Genomic DNA, 23817 nt, shown 5'->3' with positions numbered 1-23817 from the left:
AGAGGTCCTTAGACCCTCTGGTGCCGGAGAGAACAGTTGTGAGCTTCCATAGTGAGCTGGTGATTGAACCTGGGTCCTCTGGAAGAGCAGCCAGTTTTCTTCACCAGAGCCATCTCTTTAGCCCCAGATTGTACTTTTTTTGTTGTTGTTGTTGTTTTGAGACAGGGTTTCTCTGTGTAGCCCTGGCTGTCCTGGAACTCACTTTGTAGACCAGGCTGGCCTCGAACTCAGAAATCCACCTGCCTCTACCTCCCAAGTGCTGGGATTAAAGGCGTGCACCACCACGTCCCGCTCAGATTGTACATTTTTAAGGAGAAAAATGACGGGTTTGTTTTTAGGGAGGATGAAAATACTTTTAGTGAAAGTGTAAAGGGGACAACTCTGTCAAGTGAATGATAGTTAAAATAGCTTGACTTGTCTGTCGCCTTTGTGTGTGATCCCTTGAAAAGAAAGTGACTTCTGAAAATACAAGTTATCCCTGAGAAATTTTTTGTCTCCAAAGAGCAACGATATTGTGTAAGTCTGAAACCTCTGAAGAGACCATAAATTTTCCTGTTCTCTAAATTTAGACCCATCAACAGTAATGTCAGTCAGCCATTTACTTTAAACATATCAAAACGAGTTATGGTAAAGAGACTATCCATAAAGGGATAGATCTCATCACATATAAGTGACTCTTAGAAATATGTAATTGACTAAAGCCATGCAGTACTTATTTTACTAAGACAAGTGAAATGCCTAGCATATAGGGAACCAAAGTTAGCTGCCTGTGCCAGGACCTCTGTAGAGGGATGCGCATGTAACTAAGAGAAGCCACAGAGTCTGAAGGGCTCTTCAGGACTGTGGGGAAGATTGGATCACACGTGTCCCTTCCCCCACTTCTTTTTTAAAGCTATAGTTTATTGAATTAAGAGAATTGAAATTTCACTATCTCCATTTTAGAATGGCTAGGAATGCTTGAAGAAGCTCGGATTATGTAACTCTTGTTCCCCTAGTAAATAGCATTCAAAGATTAAACTAACTGAAGTAGAAAGAGAAATGAAGTCGCTGATAGTGTTTTAACTGACCTCGATGATCCAGATAAATTTAAATTCTTCATCTATAGCAATTGTGAAGTCTGTTAAGATACTTCTAGGTCAGAGGTGTTGCTGGTCTGAGCAGGGTTAAGTGGAATGGATGGTCCTGTTGTGGCTGTATAGAGTGGTAAGGATTTGAAAGCTCAACAACGAGTGAATGGGTTTTGCTCTTCAGAGGGGGGCCTTGCTATGTAGCCTTCATTATCCTGGAACTTGTTCTCTGCCTCACCTCCAAAGTGCTGGAATTACAAGCATGCACCACCACACTCAGATCATCCTTAGAGGGCTAAGAGGGTCTTTATGCTACCTCAATAGGCCCATAGATTACTTTGTGGCAAGTTGGCTACCTGCATTAACTTCTATGTTTTTCTTTATTTGTACTATTAATTGACAAGCAAACAATGTTTTTGAGACAGAGACAATGTAATCCTGGCTGGCCTGGAACCCACTTTGTTGACTAGATTAGCCTGGAATTGGGAAACCGATGTTGGGATTACAGACATGCACCAATGCACCCTGTGGACAAGTACAATTTTTTGGATTTATGTTTTGACAGACATAGATGAATAGCTTAATCAAGCTAATTTATAAAGAATTACCTATACACTTATTTATTTGTAGACAACACATACAGTCTATTCTTGTAGCAATTTAAAAGACTGTAGTATACTATTATTTACTATAGTTAATGTGACACACAGATTTCTAGAATTTTCCTCCTATATAACTGAAGTTTTTATATCCTTTGAAAACATCTTTCCAATCCCCCAAGCCTTAGAGCATAGATCCTTTCTCAATGTGGCTGCTGTGGGTATGGGTAAGTCTATATTTCTCGCAGTGCCTTGGGCAGCTATATCCTCTGTGGGTGCATAGAATTTATGATTTATTGACTTGAGATCTCATATCACATCTCCTTAGAACAAAAGACTCACTTCAGATGAGATGAGGCAATTTTTTTAGGACTATGCAAATCAATGGTCCTACTACACAACCTACCACCAGTAAACCCAAGAGGCTATCAACCTAAGCATGAAGTGGCATGACCCTGGGGGCTTATAGATGACTTCCAGGAGCGAAAACAGAACTATTCTTTAGCATGTTGTATACATCTTCAGATTGTGGTTAGTGGATGGTGTTTGTCCCCTGAAACTAAAATACTAGTTTTGGTGACCACAGATGGGAATAGCAGTGTGCCTACGCAACATAACCCTGTTTGTTAGCTGTCTTGTCAAAATACCTGACAAAGAAACTTAAGGATGGAAGGGTTAATTTTGGCTTGCAGTTTGAGGGTACCATCCATCATAGGAAGAAGGCAAAGTGGCAAAAACTGGAAGCTGCTGGCCATATCATATACACAGCTAGAAAGCCCTAAGCAATGGCGGTGGTGCTCAGCTTCCTTCTCCTTTTCATTCAGTCCAGGCCCCAGCTTGTGGGAGGGTGTTGCCCATAGCTAAGATGGTAAATTTCCCACCTTAACTAACCTAGACAACCCCTCACAGATATTCCAAGAGGCTTGTCTCTTAGGTATTTCTAGCTCCTGCCAACTTGACACTATTAAACATCACTCTCCACATGAATCACTTGGACAAAGTATTCCAGTTTTGTAGTTTTTAGAGTCTGTGGATTGAAAGACTTCTGGGGGAGGGGTTCCTTTTACAAAGTAGATGTTTTCTAAACATAAGACCATAGCTGCTTCTTGGTCACTTTGGACACCCTCTCCCTTTATAGCAGCTGACAGATGAAAAGAGCAGTGAACTTATGAGCACAATAGCAGGGATCATTGGCCTTGGTCATCATGAAGAGCTGATGCTCATACATACAGGGGCATGAAGAAATGGGAGTGTATTCAGGTAGCCTACTGGGACAGTTCTTATTTCTGTGCCCAGTTTTAACAGCTTGGCAATCACAATCTTGGAGGGCCAAAGCTTTCTGAGTATTGGAGACCTGAAATATACTATCAGATAATCCTAGACCATAGAAAACGCTTGTCAGGAGAAAGATATTTGCAGAATGATAGGTAGAAGAAAATGCCCTTAATCCCAAGATGCCACAGAGTGGCCCATGTTGGCTCACAGCTGCATTCAACTCATGAGAATTACATTGGTCTGTTAGTTGCCTCACCCAGAAATACCTGGGTGATGTATCCAGTCTTCTACCTATCACTGATTCAGACCCTGTGTGTCCCATAGCTCATGGCTCACAGATAGGTGGGCTCAAAGCCCCTTGCATCAAGGAGGATAATTCCAAGGCTCAGGCATGCTTAAGAGCTTCCTGTCAGGTTAGGCTATGACTAGGCTAGATTTCAGCTTTTAGATATTTCTTTGTTTTACCTCTTCTATGGTGCTATCCTGCCTGCTGTCTCCCTGCCTGCTGTGTCCCATCCTGATAGCTTTCTCCCAAGAACACGTCAATAAGTCAGTTGTATGAGAATCCTATGTCAGGCCCTTGTTTCTAGGTCCATTCTCCATCTACAAAGAACACTAGGGGGAACAGTATATACGTGCCTGTTATGCAGCATAGAATAAACTTTCTCCCAGGACAGGTGAGGCATTTTCTCTCACCTACCAGGAGATGACCCCTGGACCTATGCTTAGTAGCAAGTGACTATGAACATTTCACTACTCTTTTTTTTTTCCCCCGAGACAGGGTTTCTCTATGTAGCCCTGGCTGTCCTGGAACTAACCCTGTAGACCAGGCTGGCCTCGAACTCAGAAATCCGCCTGCCTCTGCCTCCCAAGTGCTGGGATTAAAGGTGTGCATCACCACTGCCTGGCTCATTTCACTACTCTTTTTTTTTTAATTTTTAATTTTTATTACGTATTTTCCTCAATTACATTTCCAATGCTATCCCCAAAGTCCCCCATACCCCCCCTCCCCCACTTCCCTACCCACCCATTCCCATTCTTTTGGCCCTGGCATTCCCCTGTATTGGGGCATATAAAGTTTGCAAGTCCAATGGGCCTCTCTTTCCAGTGATGGCCGACTAGGCCATCTTTCGATACATATGCAGCTAGAGACAAGAGCTCCGGGGTACTGGTTAGTTCATCATGTTGTTCCCCCTATAGGGTTGCAGATCCCTTTAACTCCTTGGGTACTTTCTCTAGCTTCTCCATTGGGAGCCCTGTGATCCATCCAATAGCTGACTGTGAGCATCCACTTCTGTGTTTGCTAGGCCCCCATTTCACTACTCTTAAGTGTTGGTTTCCTTATTGTAAAATAGAAATATGTATATTACTTGTATATTACTACCATCTAGAGTTATGAGTATTATACATAATGTATGGAAAAAGTTTTTTATCCAAATTAAGTACTTAGTAAATGTAGCTATTACTAATAGCTTTTATAATTGGATTCTAAAATTTAACTCATTAAGTATCCTAAAGGGGCACCTCTTGGCATTCTATCTGGATCTGATAATTAAGGTGCAGAAAATAGTCCATTCGGGATGCTCCATTCTCCCTACGTCTTGGATAACTTCTTGAGGACCAAGCTGTTTACCAGCATCCACCCTTCCTTAGTCCTGTTCACTTAACGGCACTCTCTATGTGAGAAACATTCAGCTTCCTTGTTTCTGACCATCTTGCCAACACTGATTTTGTCTTTCTCCCCAATCTGGAAGTGTTTTGCCAGTTGAAAGCAGAGCAGTTTCAACATGAGATTAATTTTTTCTGCTCAAAGGCTAACTTTTGTATGCCTGGGGAGATGGTTAGGTCAGCTTAACAGAATCTAGAATCACCAGGGAGATGGCCCTCTGGGCATGACAGTGTAGGATTATCTTGAATACATTAATTGATGCTCCAAGCTCCATCATGGTTGTTGGCAGTACTGCTCCCCTGGCAGAGGATCCTGGGCTGTATAAGATGGAGAAATAGAGCTGAGCACTAAGAGGTATTCATCACTCTCTGCTTCTTGACAGTCAAGCAATGTGACCAGCTGCTTCTGGTTCCTGCTGGCTTGACTGTCCCACCGTGATGGACTATACCTTGACCAGTGTGATGGTTTGTATATCCTTGGACCAGGGAGTGGCACCATCTGGAGGTATGGCCTTGTTGGAATAGGTGTGACCTGGTTGGAATGGGTGTGTCACTGTGGGTGTGGGTATAAGATCCTCACCCTAGTTGCCTGGAAGTCAGTCTTCCACTAGCAGCCTTTGGATGAAGACATAGAACTCTCAGCTCCTCCTGCGCCGTGCCTGCCTGGATACTGCCATGCTTCCACCTTGATGATAATGGACTGAACCTCTGAACCTGTAAGCCAGCCCCAATTTAATGTTGTTTTTTATAAGACTTGCCTTGGTCATGGTGTCTGTTCACAGCAGTGAAACCCTAACCAAGACAACCAGTAAGCCAAAAGAAAGCCCTTTTCCCTTGAGTTGCTCTTTTCAGGGGAAAGGAACAAGAATCCTGACTTTTCACATCTTCTTACCTCTCCATGTTATCCCAGGCCATGTTTATAGGATCTCTGCCTAATCCTCAGTTTATTACTCAGAACTCAAGCTCCCGATGGGGATAGGGATGATGGAACAAAGGCATGTGGGAGAGAATGCTAACAGCCTTTGTTGGAGGGGCTGAATCCAGTGCTCCACAAACACATGCTTTTGTTAGGCGTTTGCTTCTGAACCCTCAAATTTCAGGCCTTTCTCCATCTTCTATTTTGTCCGCCCAGGCCTACCGGAACAGATTCAGTGTCAATCTAAGTTGGTGAGTTTGCCATATGAACCCTGGCTTGCTACCCTGTGACATAATCTTATAACTAGGTCAGTTTCTCCTCCTGACCCACCCAGGACTCGGCTCCCAGAAGAGCTCGGAACAAAGCTCTATAAACAGCCTCCTATTTAATGCCCCGAAGAACTTGGGCTCTGTGCTGCATTACTCGTGTTCTTTTAAAATCTCCTAATCACCTGATTTTATGACAGACACTAATTTGTTTCTGAGCTTCAGATTCCATTTTTGTTTTAGCGCCCTAGGAAAATTGCTCAAGTTGCTTTAATTAGTATCAATTTGGTTGTCAGATTTTCAAGATGAAACCATTGTGTTCAAGCATTATTTAAGCTAGGGCATTAAAATTAGCCGGGGATTTTTTTTTTCAGGAATCACTAATTATGACCCAATTTTAAATGTAACATTTAAAAAGAATTATTAATAAGTCTATATCCTATCTCTTTGGGCTACAATATCTCATAGTTATATAAAAAGTTAATTGCTAGCCAAAATTTGTATCTCTTTTCACTGTGTAAAATATGTCAATGCAATTGTCTGTATTAAAAGAGGAAGAAGTTGAGTAATTGCAAAGTAATTTATATTTATCTTTGGAGTGCATGTGCCCTTAGATTTGAATATGTCTGAGTCTGATGTCTAGGGAATTCATATCAAAATAATGAAGCTGTGTTAAAAAAAAAAAAAAACCTCTCAAGTCGGGAGATTGCTTCCCTTTTTGTTGCTTTCCTGGGTTGGGAAAGAAGGCTAAATTGAACCCCATTCATCTTCAGTAGATTTGTGTGTTGAACACAGATGTGCAGAAGTGAAGTCATTGGTCTGAGAGGAATTCAAGAGTAGAGTAAAAATATGTTAAAATAGGAACTTTTAGATCTCTGTTGGATTATCTGATAAAGGCAAAGAAGGAGAATTAAAAATAAAGAAATGTAGAAAAGAAAAAAATGGTTTTGAAAAATCATTGCAGTATTCTGCACTAAGAACCGGGAGGCAGAACTGCCCAGGCATTAGGCTGGCGTGGACTCTATCCATTCAGTTCTTTCTGTATACTGTGATCTATACAGATAGAAGATGAACATGGAGACAAAGAGGCAAGAGTAGGTAATTGAAGTTTAAACTAGTATTTTTGGAAATTAGGTAATAGATTGTGGAAGGGCATCTTTTGATGTAATAATAAAAATATATCATGTTTTGGGGCTGGAGAGATGGTTCAGCAGTTAAGAGAACTGACTGCTCTTCCAGAGGTCCCAGGTTTGATTCCTAGCACCCATATACTGACAACTGCAGTAAATGACTTTTCTAATTGCAAGTACCTAACATTCTACCCATCTAAAGGCAGTATTTATTAATGCATTGTTTTCTTTTTCTAACTAGAATATACATGCTCTGAGACTAGGTACTGTGCCATAGATCTCCATATTAGGAGAATCATTTGGCTCATTTTAGATCCATCTTTTAAATGAATAAAGTACATTAAAACAAATGTATATGACAGGTCTGTCATCAGAGAGGCTTCACCCATCAACTAATGGAAACAAATGCAGAGACCCAGGAAAACATTAGGCAGAGCTTGGGGAATCCTCTGAAAGAGGAGAAGGAAGGGCTCAAGGACACCTACAGAATGAACTAATCTGGCCCCATAGGGGCTCACAGAGACTGAACAGGCAACCAGAGAACATACATGGGACTGACCTAGGCCCTCATATGTGACAGTTGTGTAGCTTGGTCTTTGTGTGGGACTTCTAACAGTGGGAGTATGGGCTGCCTCTGACTACATTTGCCTGCCTTTGGGACCTTTTCCCTCTACTGGGCTGCCTCTCCTAGCTTCAATAGGAGAAGATGAACCTAGTCTTCTATAACTTGATATACTAGACCTGTTTGATATCCATGGGAGGCCTCTTTTTCTGAAGAGAAAGAGAGGAAGAGTGGATGGGCATGGGGTAAGGGGAAAGGACTGGGAGGAGAAGAGGGAGGTAAGTTGTGGCTGGATGTCATGTAAATTAATTAATTAATTAAAAATAAGTGTATGTATGTCTTTAGGTTTCTTTCAATATTCTGAGTACCAAGCACATAGCTGTCTGATCTCAGCCATTTTAAGGGCTTCTCAACTTGTTCCCCTCGTGTCAATTGTGTGAGCTATGTGGAATAATTATGGGTCATATTATGGGTAATTGTGGTTTACTTTATTTGCATTGCATCTTTACAAAAATTATTTGAGATGGCACCAAACTTATTATAGTGGATGAGCCACTTTGCTTGCTTTCTCTTCCTCCTCCTAGAAGTTCTTCTCTTTAAAGTTTCATGGTGTGGGGCTAGAAAGATAGCTCAGCAGTTAAGAGCCTTGGTGTTCTTGCACAGCACCCAGACTCTGTTCCCAGGACCCACATCAGGAAGCTCACATCCAACTATAACTCCAGCTCCAGGTAACCAAATGTTCTCTTCTGGCTTCTTTAGGTACTGCACAAAATCCATCCATCCATCCATCCATCCATCCAGGCAAAATATGCATAGCCATAAAATAAATAAAATAAAATTTAAAAAAGTTTCTATGAAGAAGGAAAATATTTTCTGGGCAGGATCAGGTAGTTTTTTGTTGCGGCCATGAGGGTGTATCCAAAGGCATCTGGCAAATAAGTCAGCAACTGGAGGGTCAAAATCCCACCCTAACTGAGGATGGTACTTCCTACTTCATCTGGGAGTAGGGAATGGCCAGTGCAAGCTTGATTTTTCCTGAATGAACCTGGACTTGGTTGCTGCCATCACTAGTGGACCAGCTTCATCACCTTTGAACTTGAACTCACACCAGCATCTCCAGAGTTTCAGTGGTTTCTTTATTCTGAGGCTTCTAGCTTCTGAGACTAAGCACCTCTAGCTCTTTGGCCTATAGATAGTCACCATGGGACCATACAGAACCTGATTAGGCCAATTTCATGTCTGTCTGTCTGTCTTCCTACCTACTTTTCCATTATACTGCTTCTCTAGAGGGCCCTAAGGGACTGGGGAGATAGTTGTAAAATGGTTAAAGCACTTTCCAGAAGCTTGAGGACTAAGGTTCAGGTCCTCAGAACCCACGTGAATGCTGGGGAGGTGTGGCAGCCTGCCTGTAATTCCAGTCTCATGGACAATTATCCCCCAGAGCAAGCTGGCCAGCAAGATTGTACCAGCAAGCTCTGGATTTGATTGAGAGTCCCTGCCTCAGTGAATAAGATGAAAGTGTATGATTCCTGACAGCCTTGGGCCTCTATGAACATGTGCACCCATGTGCATAGACACCCACATGTGCATGCACATGTGCACACACACATGGAAACATGTAAAAACATGCCCAAAATGGAAGGAAATGGAGGAGAGAGCTGATTAACCTACCAGCCATGAAAATGGTTAGAAGGTCATGAATGCAAGCAGCTGCACAACTGCCCTAGTTTTCTAAAAACAAACTCCACTAAAGAAACGTCGCTGGGATTTGGGGCCTGGGTCTCCAGCAGAAGAGAGAGTGTGTGGAGAGATCAAGCCAAGAGAACCAAATCGGTCACAGGTAGAAACTAGAAAGAGGCCAGTAATGTTCCTCGCTGCTTACAGGCTTCGAAAAGGACATGTCCCTGCCAAGACCAGGAGTTCGCTAACATCTCACCCCTAGGACTATGAGACATTTGTGTTGTCTTCAGCCGCCAATTAGTAATACTTGTTAAAGCAGCCCAGAATTTCTCTTCTTTTAAAGAAGAGCCTCCCTCATCCCAATGGCTCTGTGAAGAGGGAAGGTTCTGCTGACTTTGCATGAGTTTTTTATAAGTGCTGATGGACTTAAAAGATGGTTGCTAGTGCTGTTTAGGATCCCTGTGTCCGGACTGGCGTTCTGTCACGTGACCTGCCCATTACTGTAAGAGGCATGTTGGCGTTGCCATCTGAGTCCTGGTATGCCTGCTTCCTTCCCCTTGCGGTGTGTAGTCTTACTGACTACAGCTTGACAATTCTGCATTAGGCAAATGAATGCTAAGGATTAGCATTCTAATCTAATTCTCCTTGAGGAATTAAGGTTTTCCTCCCTATATAATGTTCCTCTTTGTGCTTAATAATTTCTCTGAAATCATCTTTGTTTAAGGTGAACTGGATACTGTAGCTTAACTTTGGTTAATGTTAAGCATGGCCTGCCTTTCTCTAGCCTCTAACTTTTAAAATAACTCATTTAGAAATGTTTTAACATTTTGATTTATTCACATATTTACCATTCACTGCACATAAAGTGTACTATTCACTGATTTTTTAAATAAATTTAGGGGGATGTGCCACCAATAGCAATCTATTAATAAAGGAATTAATAGATTATCTACATAGCTACTACATGATCACTGACAGCACAAGGCTCAAATATCTCCACATAGTCCCTCATTTGTTCCTGTCTCCTTTTAGTTACAGTGACCTTAGTGTGTAGGAGAGGGTATCTTACACTGGTTTTGGTTTCCATCTATCTGAAGACCCACACTTCTGAGCATCTTTTTATATGTTTTAGTTATCTGTGTATTGTCTTTGGATAAATGCCTATAAAAGGCCCCTTAGTGGTTTTTTTTTTTTTTTTTTTTTTTTTTTTTTTTTTTAATTTTGGTTTTTCAAGACAGGGTTTCTCTGTATAGCTCTGGCTGTCCTGGAACTCACTTTGTAGACCAGGCTGGCCTGGAACTAAGAAATCTGCCTGCTTCTGCCTCCCCGAGTGCTGGGATTAAAGGCATGCACAACCATGCCCGGCTCCTTAGTGTTTTTCTTTTTTTATTCTAATCGTTCTTTATATTTTGTTCAGACAGTTGCTTATTCTTCTGGGGGCATAGCAAAAATAAAAAAAAAATAATAAAAAAAAGAAAAAAGGAAAAAAAAATCTCCGTATTCAGAGAATTCACACACATGGTGCTTATGGATAGGTTTTCATTTAGCTATGATGTGGAATTCCTTTTTTAATCTGGTGTGAAATATCAACCGTAGTTTGTTCTTTTATGTGTGGACATGCAGTTGCCTTCCATTGTTGCAGAACCCTCTAATCTTCTTGAATGACCTTGGCGTCCTTTAAATGGAAAGGCTTATTTCTAGACTCTCAGTTTTATCCCCAAACAATCAGATGCTGCCCTGTGTTGCCCTGGGTCTTAAGCATGAGATCATTTCCATCTCAGTGACTAGGTGCTGTTGATGCTATTCTTAGTCCTGCCTTGCAGAGGAAGTGGTTTATATCTGTGAATGGTATGTCTGGACTCAAACATGCGCCAAAATTGACTGCCTGAGCTCTCAGCCGTGGCGTGAGTAAATATTCACAATCAGAAGTATAGAACGACACTGAAAAATCCATTTTAGCAAAAACAACTGTGAGTGGGATTGGCCTACTGGGCTGGAGAAACACTCCCAGAAAGGGGCTTATACTTGCGTGTTGTCTGCGTGGTGGGCTCAGAAACCCTTCCATTTCCAGGCAGAGGACTCGCAGGTTTGTGGATTAAAGCGCTAGTCTCGATGGGTGAAGGGAAAACCAGGAGCTGCTGGTCAAAGCCTACGCAAAAGCTGTACTTGGTGGAGACAGAAGAGGCTGCCCTTTGGCGGGAGGCTGCCCGAGACCTGAGAACTCTCGCGGGAAGATGTACGGTCACCACGGCAACCGCATCGCCCTGGGGTTGGTAAAGATGGCGGGACGAAGTGTTAGAGTGCCGGTGAGTTCAACCCCAGACTACTGACCAGTGGTTGGGCTGCGGGCTGGCGGGCGGGACGGACGGACACCGGACTCTCTTGAACTTGAGCTCTGCAACTCTACCTGCAGAGACGCGGTTCTGCAGGTACCCAGTCGCGCGGGCAGCTTGCAGCTGGACGGGACCTCCTCGCCCGGGAGCAAGAGTACAAGTGAGCATCCCTCATATTTCCAGGGCGGTAACTGGGGTGCCTTTCCTGCAGGGTGGCTGCATATAGGGACCCTCTCTCTCTCCTCATTTCCCCTTAGCCTTGGCTCTTTCACAGTAGTAGCCTGAGAAAATATTTGTAGGGGCAAAACTGTAGTCCAAAACCGTGTTGGACGGCAGGAGGGTTCACTTGGAAGTGGTTTGGAGCGCAAAAAAAATCCCCAGATTTTGAGGATTCTCAAAGTACTAGAGTTTACTTTGCACAAATTTCTTGGAGGCTTGTTTTCCAAATGCAAAGCTCCTGTCTATAGTGTGTGTGTGGTGGTGGTGGTGGGGGGGTGGGGGTGGAGAAGAATGATATCCCTTCCTTGTCTTGTTCTCTGACAATTACAAAGCTCTTGAAAACACAGGCTTCACGATGTCTGCCAACCCCCACTGCCCTTCCCCAAATTTCTTGCAGAGGCCAGAACGACCTTTTCATTTTTGTTTCATTGCACTGCTTGGAACTGCATTTAGTTGTTGTCATTGCACCTGCAAAGTTTTGGCAACTCTGGCACTTTCATTTAACCTGCGTCTGGTCTCTTACTTACATAGCGTGGAACTCTTCGGTCACAAGGGACGTAGTTCTTGCTTTCCTCTCTTTTCGAGGGAATCACACTTGCCTTCGGACTGTAAAACTCAGAGGGGCCTCTGACAGTGCTGATCAGGGCCCTAGTTGTTTAATAAATTTTTTGCAATTAGCATATTTTGTTAAAATAAACTCACATGATTGCTTTTTCTCTCCCTGAGACAGGGTCACTACACAGCTGTGGCTGTCCTGGACCTCACAGAGCTCCTATCTGCTCTGCCTCTAGAGTGTTGAGATTAAAGGCATGCACCACCATACCCAGCAGTAGTTTACTTTTCTATATTCTGCCTCCTCTACTGGACTCTGAACTCCACCAGGGCAGAGATTATGTCTGCTTTATTTGCCATTTTATTTACCTTTTGTTTTTGTTTGATTTTCCAGACAGGGTTTCTCTGTGTAGCCCTGGCTGTCCTGGAACTCACTCTGTAGACCAGGCTGGCCTCGAACTCAGAAATCCACCTGCCTCTGCCTCCCAAGTGCTGGGATTAAAGGTGTGGGCTACCACCGCCCGGCTTTGCTTTTTTTTTTTTTTTTTAAGTGTATTTTAACTTTTTAAATTGAAAGCATTTAAACTAGCTTGTTTCAGGTACAACAAGAAGAAGATACGCATTTCAGCAGTGTGAAGACCTTCAGCACTGCTCTGCTGTGGTTCATGCTGTAGAGCCCTGTGAATGCTGGTGGAGACCACCATCTGCTAATTTTGATAGTGTGTCTTCTGTGTATCCCCTTTTCCCTGTTTATGACAATGAAAAATGAAAGACAAACAGTAACCACAAGCAGCTGTAATTTTGAAGAGCTCACATTAATAATTCATTATTTTATTTGAGGTTTGCTCCAGGAGTTGGGTAGATAGATCCCTTTTAAAATAGGCTCTAAAAAGTTGTTTGCTTTGATTCCTAACTTGACTAAATGTAATTTTTAAAAATTTTGATGTAGCTGGGCATGGTGGTGCACACCTTTAATCCCAGCACTCGGGAGGCAGAGGCAGGCAGATTTCTTAGTTCCAGGGCAGCCTGCTTTACAAAGTGAGTTCCAGGACAGCCAGGGCTATACAGAAAAACCCTGTCTCAAAAAACCAAAAAAAAAAAAAAAAAAAAAAAAAAAATTGATGTAAACTTTTCTCCACACTTTAATTCAGGTCATAAACTCCACATGGCAGAGGAGTTTATGGCAGGCAGGGCACCTCGGTAGGTCAGGAAACACAGAGTTCAGGCAGGAAGTGAGGCTGGACTGTAAGGCTAAGAGACCTCTCCTGGTACCCTACTCCAAAAGCTACACCTCCCTATCAGCACTGCAGGCTGGGAACCACCCGGGGGAAGTTAACTTTCAAACCATAACAGTCTGTCCTTTCTCCTTTTCCCTTTTTCAAATTAGAATTCTGATTACAAATTTTTTAATGTGTTTCTCTCTGTCTTTTATAGTGTAAGTAAGTCCCTCCTCTCCCTTCTTGTGCCTGCCTGTTCTCCCTTGGTGGCTAATGTGATCTGTTATTCTTTTAAAGCCATCTTCGGCAGGGCTAGTTTTCAGAGCCCTTACCTTCTAGATGAGAAAATGTCCTTGTAGCCTGGCTGTGTGTTTCTCCTACTGGCTTCCCTCTCTTCTGCACTAAAGTTGGATGAAGGTTGGGAGCCTGTCTCTGAACCGCCTGGACCCCTCCTCCGTGTGTTTGAACTCCAGGGTAGTCCTTCCAGCTCATCACCTGAGGTTGTGGGCAGAGTCTTTATGGCCACTTGGCTCACGTGCACACTGAGTTCTCACTGCTGGGGGGTTGTGGCTTCTATTCCTCTGTGTGGCGCTCTCGTAGAATTTTGAGTCATTCTTAATATGAGGCCATTTCCTTTGAGCTTGAGGTTAGTGATTATTTCTACCATTACATTTTATCTCTCATTTTAATGAATTTAGAGTAGAAAATAGGCTTAATCCTCTTGGTTGACCTGCATTGACTCTAAGTTTCAATTTAAGTCCTGATTATTCCAGGAAACAATTAAAAGTCACTTTAAATATAATAAATCTATTTCTTAGATACTTCTCTTTTAACCAAGTAATCCTAAAACATGAACACATTTCTTGCAGGTAAGACTGTTTTAAGAAAGGATATGGTGCTATCTGTCCTTCCCCTCCCCCTCCCCCTCCTCCTTAGGTTAGAGACTAGATTCTCCTGTTACTTTAGAATTATGTGCCAGTGAGCCTTCCTGAGAATTCCTTGACAGAATTTCAGCCATGGTTGGAAATGGGATCCTTCAATAGGAGAAAAAGACATATATCATAGTGTGAATCTTTAAAAGGGAAATAGGAACAGAATGTAATGCACTAGGCTAAATGTACTCTCTGGACTGTTGTGAACCCAGTTAAGATGCTGACCATGTGAAGATAAATATATTTCTTTCCTGTTTCTGGGTAAATACAAACTTGTGTGTGTGCTATAGATAAGAGTTGGGAGGAAAGATTAAAAAATAAAAAAGGTTAAATGATAACTTCCCCTTTGAAACATTTTCCTTATACTCATTCATGCTTTTTGTTAGAGTGCAAATGGAGGCCAAATTAGTCCCACATTTATGATGATATTGGTAGTGAAGTGTGTGGCTGAGTTGTAAGCTGGCTCTCCATACAGAGTAGCACCCTAGTCCATGCAGGCTTCTGTGATTCTGGCCACTCTAGTCATCATCAGGAGAGCAGCCCCATCCCCCACCCCCACCCCCTCCCTCTTGTCTCTAAAGACTCATGGTTGGAATTTGTGTTCTCTAGTGGTTAGTCCTGGAGCTGAGTTGAACTCACCCAGTTCCTCTTGCCTAACTTGCTAGTCTGATGACTTACTTCAGAAGACATTAGTGAAGGGCCATGACAGGCAGGGCAGTACTGCCATCCTACCAGAGGTAGGAAGAGGCAGCGGGTTCCAGTAGCTGGGTTCATTTTAGACTAAAAATGTTGTGTGTTTTGGCATGCATTGATTATAATGTACTTGCCCAAATGTAATTATTTTTATTTTTGTTACAATTTGAGTATAACCCAACTATCACATTATTTTTTGCTTTTAGGCGTTTAAATGAAGAATTGGAGGCAAAAACTGCTGATCTGGTTCGACAAGCTGAGGAAGTAATAGTAAGTAGACGTACAGTTTCCCCCTGTGAGTGCTAATTTTTAACTTTAAATCTAATGCATAACATGCATATTAAAAATACCCAAAGCATCAATGATCAGCTCACTGGGTGACAATAAGCAAGAGTGTGTGTGTACAGGGGTGGTTTCTAGTCCGATGCTCCAACCACATAGCCAACAAGAACATTACTGCAGTGTACTGGCTATTTTTGTGTCAACTTGACACAGCTGGAATTATCACAGAGAAAGGAGCTTCAGTTGAGGAAATGCCTCCATGAGATCCAACTGTAAGGCATTTTCTCTTTTTTTTTTTTTTTTTTGGTTTTTCGAGACAGGGTTTCTCTGTATAGCCCTGGCTGTCCTGGAACTCACTTTGTAGACCAGGCTGGTCTCGAACTCAGAAATCCGCCTGCCTCTGCCTCCCGAGTGCTGGGATTAAAGGCATGCGCCACCACGCCCGGCTTCGTAAGGCATTTTCTCAATTAGTGATCAAGGGGGAAAGGCCCCTTGTGGGTGGGACCATCCCTGGGCTGGTAGTCTTGGGTTCTATAAGAGAGTAGGCTGAGCAAGCCAGGGAGGCAAGCCAGTAAAGAACATCCCTCCATGGCCTCTGCATCAGCTCCTGCTTTCTGACCTGCTTGAGTTCCAGTCCTGACTTCCTTTGGTGATGAACAGCAGCATGGAAGTGTAAGCCAAATAAACCCTTTCCTCCCCAACTTGCTTCTTGGTCATGATGTTTGTGCAGGAATAGAAACCCTGACTAAGACATGCAGTAATCTTTTCCAGTACCAAAATAGAAGTACCATAGAGTTCTAATGTGTTCTAGCTGCTGTTCGTAGCTGAGCCATTCTTCACTGTCAATTTTTTTTTTAAGATTTATTTATTTATTATATGTAAGTACACTGTAGCTGTTTTCAGACGCACCAGAAGAGGGCGTCAGATCTCATTACAGATGGTTGTGAGCCACCGTGTGGTTTCTGGGATTTGAACTCGGGACCTTCAGAAGAGCAGTCGGTGCTCTTAACCACTGAGCCATCTTGCCAGCCCCACTGTCAATATTTTATTTTGATGCTTCATATAAATCCATCATTATTTATTAGTTGAGGATTAAGAAATATAGCATCTATAACATTTCACTTAATAGATAATAATCTCAGCAATGCTAGTTGGCATTTGTAATTAAGTATTTTACTGGAACTACTTTAATTTTAACTTACAGTTTTGTATTTGAACAGAGGGAAACATTTTCCCAGAAGAACAGCATGTCACAGTAGAACGAGAGGTGCATTTTCTATATGCTTAAGGAGTTCCCTACCAAGACCCTCCATGTCCACCCAGAAATAACAGTCTAAAAAACTGAGGGGGGCTGGGGAGGGGGAGGCTGCTTGCTATTCCCAGAAGCTCACTGAACGGAACGTCTGCCATCTTCAGTGTGCATTTACTGCTTTGTTGCTTACTGGCTCCTCACCAGAAGTTTCCGCTCCCCAGCTTCACACGGATTTCACAGGGTCTAATGGCTGCGGCAGCCTTACCACTCATGCTTTTATCTCCAGAGAGTTTCATAAGCTGGAATGAATGAAAGAGGAGTGAAACGGTAGCAGTCAACACTCACTTGTGATAGCACAGCATTCCTGACACTGTCGAGGCCTGGGCAGTTCTGGAATGATGAGTGTTCAGAGGGAGGTAAACTCAGTCCTGTCAGTGTTGTTGTGAGCATTCATGGTTTATCTTGTTTAACTAGAGAGAGCAGCAAGAAGTGCGAGCCAGGCCTTTTTCCGCACTAACTACATCATGCAAAGAGGAAGATGGTTACAGTTCGAGGTACGTAACTTCAATTCTCAGTTATGGCTTTCTTTCAGTGGTCCTTGTAAATCTTTAATGTATAAAATCTTTTTGAAAATGTTAATAATTCAAAGAAGAGTATAATATATATGTTGGGCTTTATAAGTTAGATTCAAGGCACGCTCTTCACCTGTTTTATCTCTTGTAACTCTAGGTATTGTTTTAAAGTAGATGTTACTGCCTTCATTTGAAGAACTGTAGCTTAGGGAAGGTCAGCGATAGGCAAAGGTCAAACAAAGAAGTTTCCCTGGGGTTCACAGCACAGCCCCTTCACAGGCCCTTTCTCACACACTCTACTTCCTTTCTTTTAAAGTTATGTGTGAAGATCAGGTAATGATAAATTAGTATAGATACACACATGTTATTTTTTGACTTCTTGTGCATTTTTAGTGCATCAAGAAACTAGGCAACCATAAAATATTTGTAATACATTTAGCAGAATGTGAGTTATATGTAAGTAAAATTGTATAGTCTTATTGAAGGAGAGGCAGTGATGGCCCCAAACAGCCCATGCCGTGACTTTGTCACTTTGTCTCTTGATAACTCACAGCTGTTTTAAGCATTACACAATGAAATTTTAGCCACACCTGTAGTTTCCGTTCAGTGGAATTCTCTTCTTGGTTCCAGTGAACACCACATTTCACAACTGAGTCTACAGGATTTTTTGTTTTTGTTTTTGTTTTTTCGAGACAGGGTTTCTCTGTGTAGCCCTGGCTGTCCTGGAACTCACTTTGTAGACCAGGCTGGCCTCGAACTCAGAAATCCGCCTGCCTCTGCCTCCCCAGTGCTGAGATTAAAGGCGTGTGCCACCACGCCCTGCTGAGTCTACAGTTTTTTATGAACCTTGTTCTTCAGTATACAGAGGACCCCAGTCACAGTGGTCACTAAATGGGCCTGTCTCTACTCTCAAGAAGTTAACACCTAGCCGGGCGTGGTGGCGCACACCTTTAATCCCAGCACTCAGGAGGCAGAGGCAGGCGGATTTCTGAGTTGGAGGCCAGCCTGGTCTACAAAGTGAGTTCCAGGACAGCCAGGGCTATACAGAGAAACCCTGTCTCGAAAAACCAAAAAAAAAAAAAAAAAAAGAAGAAGAAGTTAACACCTGTAATTACAGCCACCTGTCACCTTGTGTTTTCCCACCCATCCACTAGTTCCCAGGAATAATGACTCTGAGACTTCTTAGATACGAATAAATGCTTAGGCCAACAGCTTTGGTTCTGTTTACCAACTAACTGTTTTCTTAATTACTTATTCATTTTATTCTAAGTCATGCCATATAGCTGGCTACCTGGTCCTCAGTTTCCTATTACTGTTTTCTTCTGTGTCTGGGCCGAATCTCCTGTGCCTGACTATTTTCTCAGCATTCCTCTCTCTCTATCAGATGTTCCACCTTCTAATCTTGCCTCATCTCATTAGCCAATCAGCCTTTATTGACAGGTAATGCTTCCATTCAGTACAAAAGATTATCTCCATAAACGCCTATCTGTCAAACACCTGTCACGAGCACAAGCTGAGGAACTTGATTTGTCGTTTTGCAGCCCCCAGGTTGCTTGGCTCAACACCTGTCACTCTAGCTCCAAGGAATCTAACGAACACCTCTGACACACACTTACTGAAAAATAATAAGTATCAAAATAAGGATCTTTTAAAAAGCACCTGCTAGCTGCTCATCACCATGACTCTCTGCAACATAGCTATTGTGACTGGGGGCCTCTGTACAGTGAGGTGCGAGCCTTGGAATGAATTCTGTGTGCAGTAGTGTGCGGTACTCACTGGAACCACGGGAGAGAATCACACAGCACAGGAACTGCATGTGGCTAGAATTACACTGTGTATCTCTCAAAACCACTGTGGCTTCTCAGAAGACAGCTTCAAGTCATGGCTGTGTGAGGACTCTCACTGCCTGTCACTTGGAGGTTTTCGCTCCTGTAAATCAGAAGTATAGTTTGTATCATTGTTTGGCATGTGCGTGTGTCCAAGTGACAGTAGCCACTGACCTGTATGTGGTTCTGTCTGCTGTCTTATGAAAGAAAATACCCAGTAGCTACCCACATTCCAAAATTAGGATTACAGATAAAATTGAGCCTGGCTTTTATCCAGAAAACTAAAGAATCAAAATGATGTATGTGCAGCTGGTCTTTAGTTCCTGCTGAAGCAAGCGAAAGACGATTTTACAAGCATAAAAATAAACGCTGAACCTCTACTCAGTTTTTCTTGTGTCCAAAGTGGTGATGATGTCTCTGTTTACCTGCTACATGTGGATTTTTTACACTTATTTGTTTTTGTGTGTCTCTGTGTGCCCACATATTGTGTGCACACATGCATACAGAATGGAAGTCAGGAGATAACCTGTTCCCTCCTTCCACCACGTGAGTCCCAGGGATGAACTCAGGTCATCAGGCTTGACAGCAGGTGCTTTGATCTCAGAACTCGTCTTGTCAAACCGAGAATATTTCCTTTCTTTCTTTCTTTCTTTCTTTCTTTCTTTCTTTCTTTCTTTCTTTCTTTCTTTTTCTTTTTCTTTTCTTTTCTTTTTTTTTTTTTTTTTTTGAGACAGGGTTTCTCTGTGTAACCCTGGCTGTCCTGGAACTCACTTTGTAGACCAGGCTAGCCTCGAACTCAGAAATCCACCTGCCTCTGCCTCCCAAGTGCTGGGATTAAAGGCGTGCTCCACCATGCCCAGCTCTTTCTTTCTTTTTTAAAAAGATTTATTATATGTAAGTACACTGTAGCTGTCTTCAGACACCCCAGAAGAGGGCAACGGATCTCATTAAGGATGGTTGTGAGCCACCATGTGGTTGCTGGGATTTGAACTCAGGACCTCTGGAAGAGCAGTCAGTACTCTTTACTGCTAAGCCACCTCTCCAGCCCTATTTTCTTAATGCGGCTGTTTCAATGGGTGGCTTTTATCATGTGAAATGTGGCATTTGATTATTTTTGGGAATTATTAAAGATGAGAGACAATTCTGTAAAGAGACCATCCATTTCTCTTCAGAGTGGTAATAACTTAGAGAGATAGGCCGTGAGTTCTATGATAGGTCTTCAACACCTATGGTTGCTCTGTCAGAAATACAGTAAGGAAACCAGAGTTTAGTTTAACATCCAGCTGCTCTAGTGTGCTGGAAGGAAGGCTGACCACCCAGGCCATCCCAGTTATGCATCGGACAAAACTTCATGTGAGTCAGAGCACTGTCCTGCAGCACGTCTTGGGAGGGAGTGGGCCAGCAGAGGCAGCATGTCTACCTCATGTCATGGGCAGCTGGCAGATGTTTTTTTTTTTTTTTTTTTAAAGATTTATTTATTATATGTAAGTACACTGTAGCTGTCTTCAGACACTCCAGAAGAGGGCGCCAGATCTCGGTACAGATGGTTGTGAGCCACCATGTGGTTGCTGGGATTTGAACTCTGGACCTTCGGAAGAGCAGTCGGGTGCTCTTACCCACTGAGCCATCTCACCAGCCCCCTGGCAGATGTTTTTAAAATGCTCTTTGTTTTTATGTTTATTTATTTTTTTGACTATGTATGTGGGTATGGATGTCTGTGCATGGGAATGTCACTGTATGTGGGAGCCAGAGGCATTGGGGTCCCTGGAACTGGAGTTGCCCAACTTGGTTGCTGAGAACTGAACTCTGGCCTAGTGCTCAAGCCTCTGACTTCCCTCCAGCCCCTGGTAGATGTTTTCAGTTGTGCATGTGTGTGTGGGGGGGTGGGTGTGGAATGGGATGGGCAGTGCAGAAGCATGGTGATGCCTAATGAAATGGTAGGCGTACACTCAAAATAAGGACACTTCGAGATACTTATGTATAATTTTAGAAAGATTTGTGTGTTGTGTGTGAAAAAGGTTACTTTCCATAAATTTAAGATATTTTGAAAACGACTTTTCTAGTATATATGATCTAATTTTATATACTTTCATGTTAAATTGCAAGAAACCTATTCATGGCCAGGTCACTAGGTAATGTCTGATGGAAAGCTGTTTTATTTTGTGTGTCCTCTACTGTGGCCAGACATTCTAGGGAATATGATGGCATTTCCCTCATGTAGCAGTGGATAATAACACAGTGTGGTCCATGATATTAGTATAGATATTCCAGACAGTAGGTCAGGGGCAGGTGAGCTTTCCATGGAGAGGGCCAGGTAGCAAATGTTTTAGGATTTTTGGGCTTAGATAGTCTCTGACACAACTTAGATAGTCTCTGTTGTAGAGTGAAACCAGCACAGGTCATGAGTGGTGTGTGTAGATCCAAGGCAGTGGGTCATGAGTGGGTGGGCGTAGATCTAGCTACTGGTGAGCCAGTGTATGTATACACCTACAGAGATGCCTCATTCTAAACTACAGACATAACTAAACTGAAGATAAAAAGTTGAGGAAATAAAGTGGATTTAGATTTATCTATTCTCTTATTCGATGCCTGTTACTTAATGTCATTTTAAAATTTTATATATGAAATCTGTGCCAAATTCAAAGCATTAAACAATGAGAAAGGCAGGCTGGGCCCTACGGTCATGAGTTCATAATGTTACGAAGAGAGACCCTGACCAAGTGTTCAAGTGCACTAGAATGGTCGTGTTGAGCATGGTTACAAGTAAAAGTGCTGCAGTGGGTTATTTGTTATTAGTGCATGTGCGTGTGTGTGTGTGTGTGTGTGCACGCATGCCTGTGTGTGTGTTGCATGCATAGACGAAGATCAGAGGACAACCTGTGGGAATTAGTATTCTCCTACCACCATGTGGGTGCTGCAGATAAAACTCAGGTGGTCAGGCTCAGTGCATTTATATGCCGAGCCATCTTGCCAGCTCTGACTCATTTAAGAAATGGGTACCCTTTGTTATGATTTACACTAATAAAAACTTGTACATTCCCCTAAAAGAATATTGTCATACCTTCTCTGTAGTGAATTACTTAACCTGAGCACTTTTTATTTGCCATTATTCAAAGTAAATTTACGTCTAGGAACTAGAATCAAAGTGAAATGTAATTCTGTATGTATATATAATTATTAAAATATATGCATACATCTAGATATAAGTTACATAGAAATCAACTTATAAATCATGTCAAGTTAATGTATAGCTAGCTGGAATTGGAGCAATATTTCCTCTTTAGGATATAATTACTGTTGAATTTCGTGGTCTTTCAGCGTAGTATCATGTATTTTAATGTAGAGCTTACTTTTGGTTTGTAGAGATCTGTTGTCATCTGAAGGGGCTCATCCATGGACAGAAACCAAGGTATGAAGGCAAACTTTCCATAAATGCAACCACAGTCTGTACAATTTAGGATGTTTAACTAAAAAACAAAACAAAACAAGATTTTTATTTGTGCCACCTCATGCATATGGATGTCAGAGGACAGCGTGTGGAGGCTGGTCCTCCCCTTCCACCATGTAGAATCTGGGGATTGAACTCAGGCCATTACACTGAGCAAGCATCTTATCAGCTATCTTGCTGGTTCCTAGGGTTGGTTCGTTTGATTGTTTGTTTTTAAAGACAAGTAGGCAAAGAGTATGTCTCAGTAAACAGGATGTAAAACTTAATACTCAGCTGTGATCACTCATTCAGCATTGCTTATAAAGAGATCTTGGGCAATCTCTGTCTTGTAATTTCACTGAGTAATTTGGAGAATAGTGAACAAAGTTCTAAGGAAGAGACTTTATAGAATTAGGCTATTCATTCTCCATGAATCATAATCCTTAAAGTCACACAGGTCCTCATCCAGAAAGCATGGCACAGAGATCCATCAGGAAAGTGGGCTTCCTGGGATCTCAAGTTTCCATCCACAAGGGAGCTGTAAATTTCAATGCTAGCAAAGGCCTGCTTGCCACATGGTTGGCTAATGAGGGGAGCTGCATTCTATGAATCAAAGCATTCTGATTTAATATTCACTACCTGGCTGATTGTACATGCATCTTTGGAACTCATTTTCTATATTCCTGATTCTCTTGGTCTGGGTGCTGTTTAGGTCTTTCCTGCATAGTTCTGGGATTCCTGAAAATGCAGTAGAATTAGTTATATAAAAATACCAATTCTTATTTGTAGCAAAATAACAATTGCATATGTTACAAAATTGTTGGAGCTGGAGAAAAGGCCCAGTGGTGAAGAGCACTGACTGCTTGTCCAGAAGACCCAGGTGCAATTCCCAGGGCGCACATGGCAGCTCACAACTCTCTACAACTCGAGTCTCAGGGTGTCCGGTGCCCTCTCCTGGCCTCCAAGGACACTGGGCACACATGTGGTACACAGACATACATGCAGGCAAAGTACTCATATCCATAAAAACCAAAAACCAAAACCAATCTGAACAAAATTTCTGTTGTTAGCGATTATTATTAGACTTTGGCACTGGAGAGATGGCTCAGTGACTAAGAGTGCTGACTGTTTTTCCAAAGGACTGTAGTTCAATTCCCAGCACCCACATAGCAGCTCACAACTGTCTTAACTCTAGTTCCAGGGGATCTAACAGCCTCACATATGTACAATAATGATATACAGATGAAATAAAAAGTTTTAGAAAATCATTTTTAAAAAGATTTATTTATTTATTATATATAAGTACACTGTAGCTGTCTTCAGACACACGAGAAGAGGGCATCAGATCT

At 42.3% G+C, this 23817-nt stretch overlaps 1 protein-coding gene across 3 annotated transcripts in view; it reads left to right on the top strand.

Moving 5' to 3' along the window:
• Tex9 (testis expressed 9) overlaps positions 1–23817 on the top strand; it is a 57598-nt gene that overhangs the window by 7930 nt on the left and 25851 nt on the right. For 2 of the 3 annotated variants that reach the window (XM_021172496.2, XM_021172495.2), the window contains exons 2-6: positions 11235–11469; positions 11577–11656; positions 15316–15379; positions 17118–17197; positions 22405–22450. In XM_021172496.2, the coding sequence (XP_021028155.1) occupies positions 11398–11469; positions 11577–11656; positions 15316–15379; positions 17118–17197; positions 22405–22450 (342 nt within the window). In that variant the 5' untranslated portion in view covers positions 11235–11397. Of the gene's footprint in view, positions 1–11153; positions 11470–11576; positions 11657–15315; positions 15380–17117; positions 17198–22404; positions 22451–23817 lie in introns of those variants that run through there. The other variant, XM_085844778.1, reaches the window with a different exon arrangement.

The sequence above is a fragment of the Mus caroli genome, unplaced genomic scaffold, assembly GCF_978045245.1.
Source record: "Mus caroli unplaced genomic scaffold, Mus_caroli_1 scaffold_11, whole genome shotgun sequence".
Lineage (NCBI taxonomy): Eukaryota > Metazoa > Chordata > Mammalia > Rodentia > Muridae > Mus > Mus caroli.
This window is presented reverse-complemented; position numbering and strand designations above follow the sequence as displayed.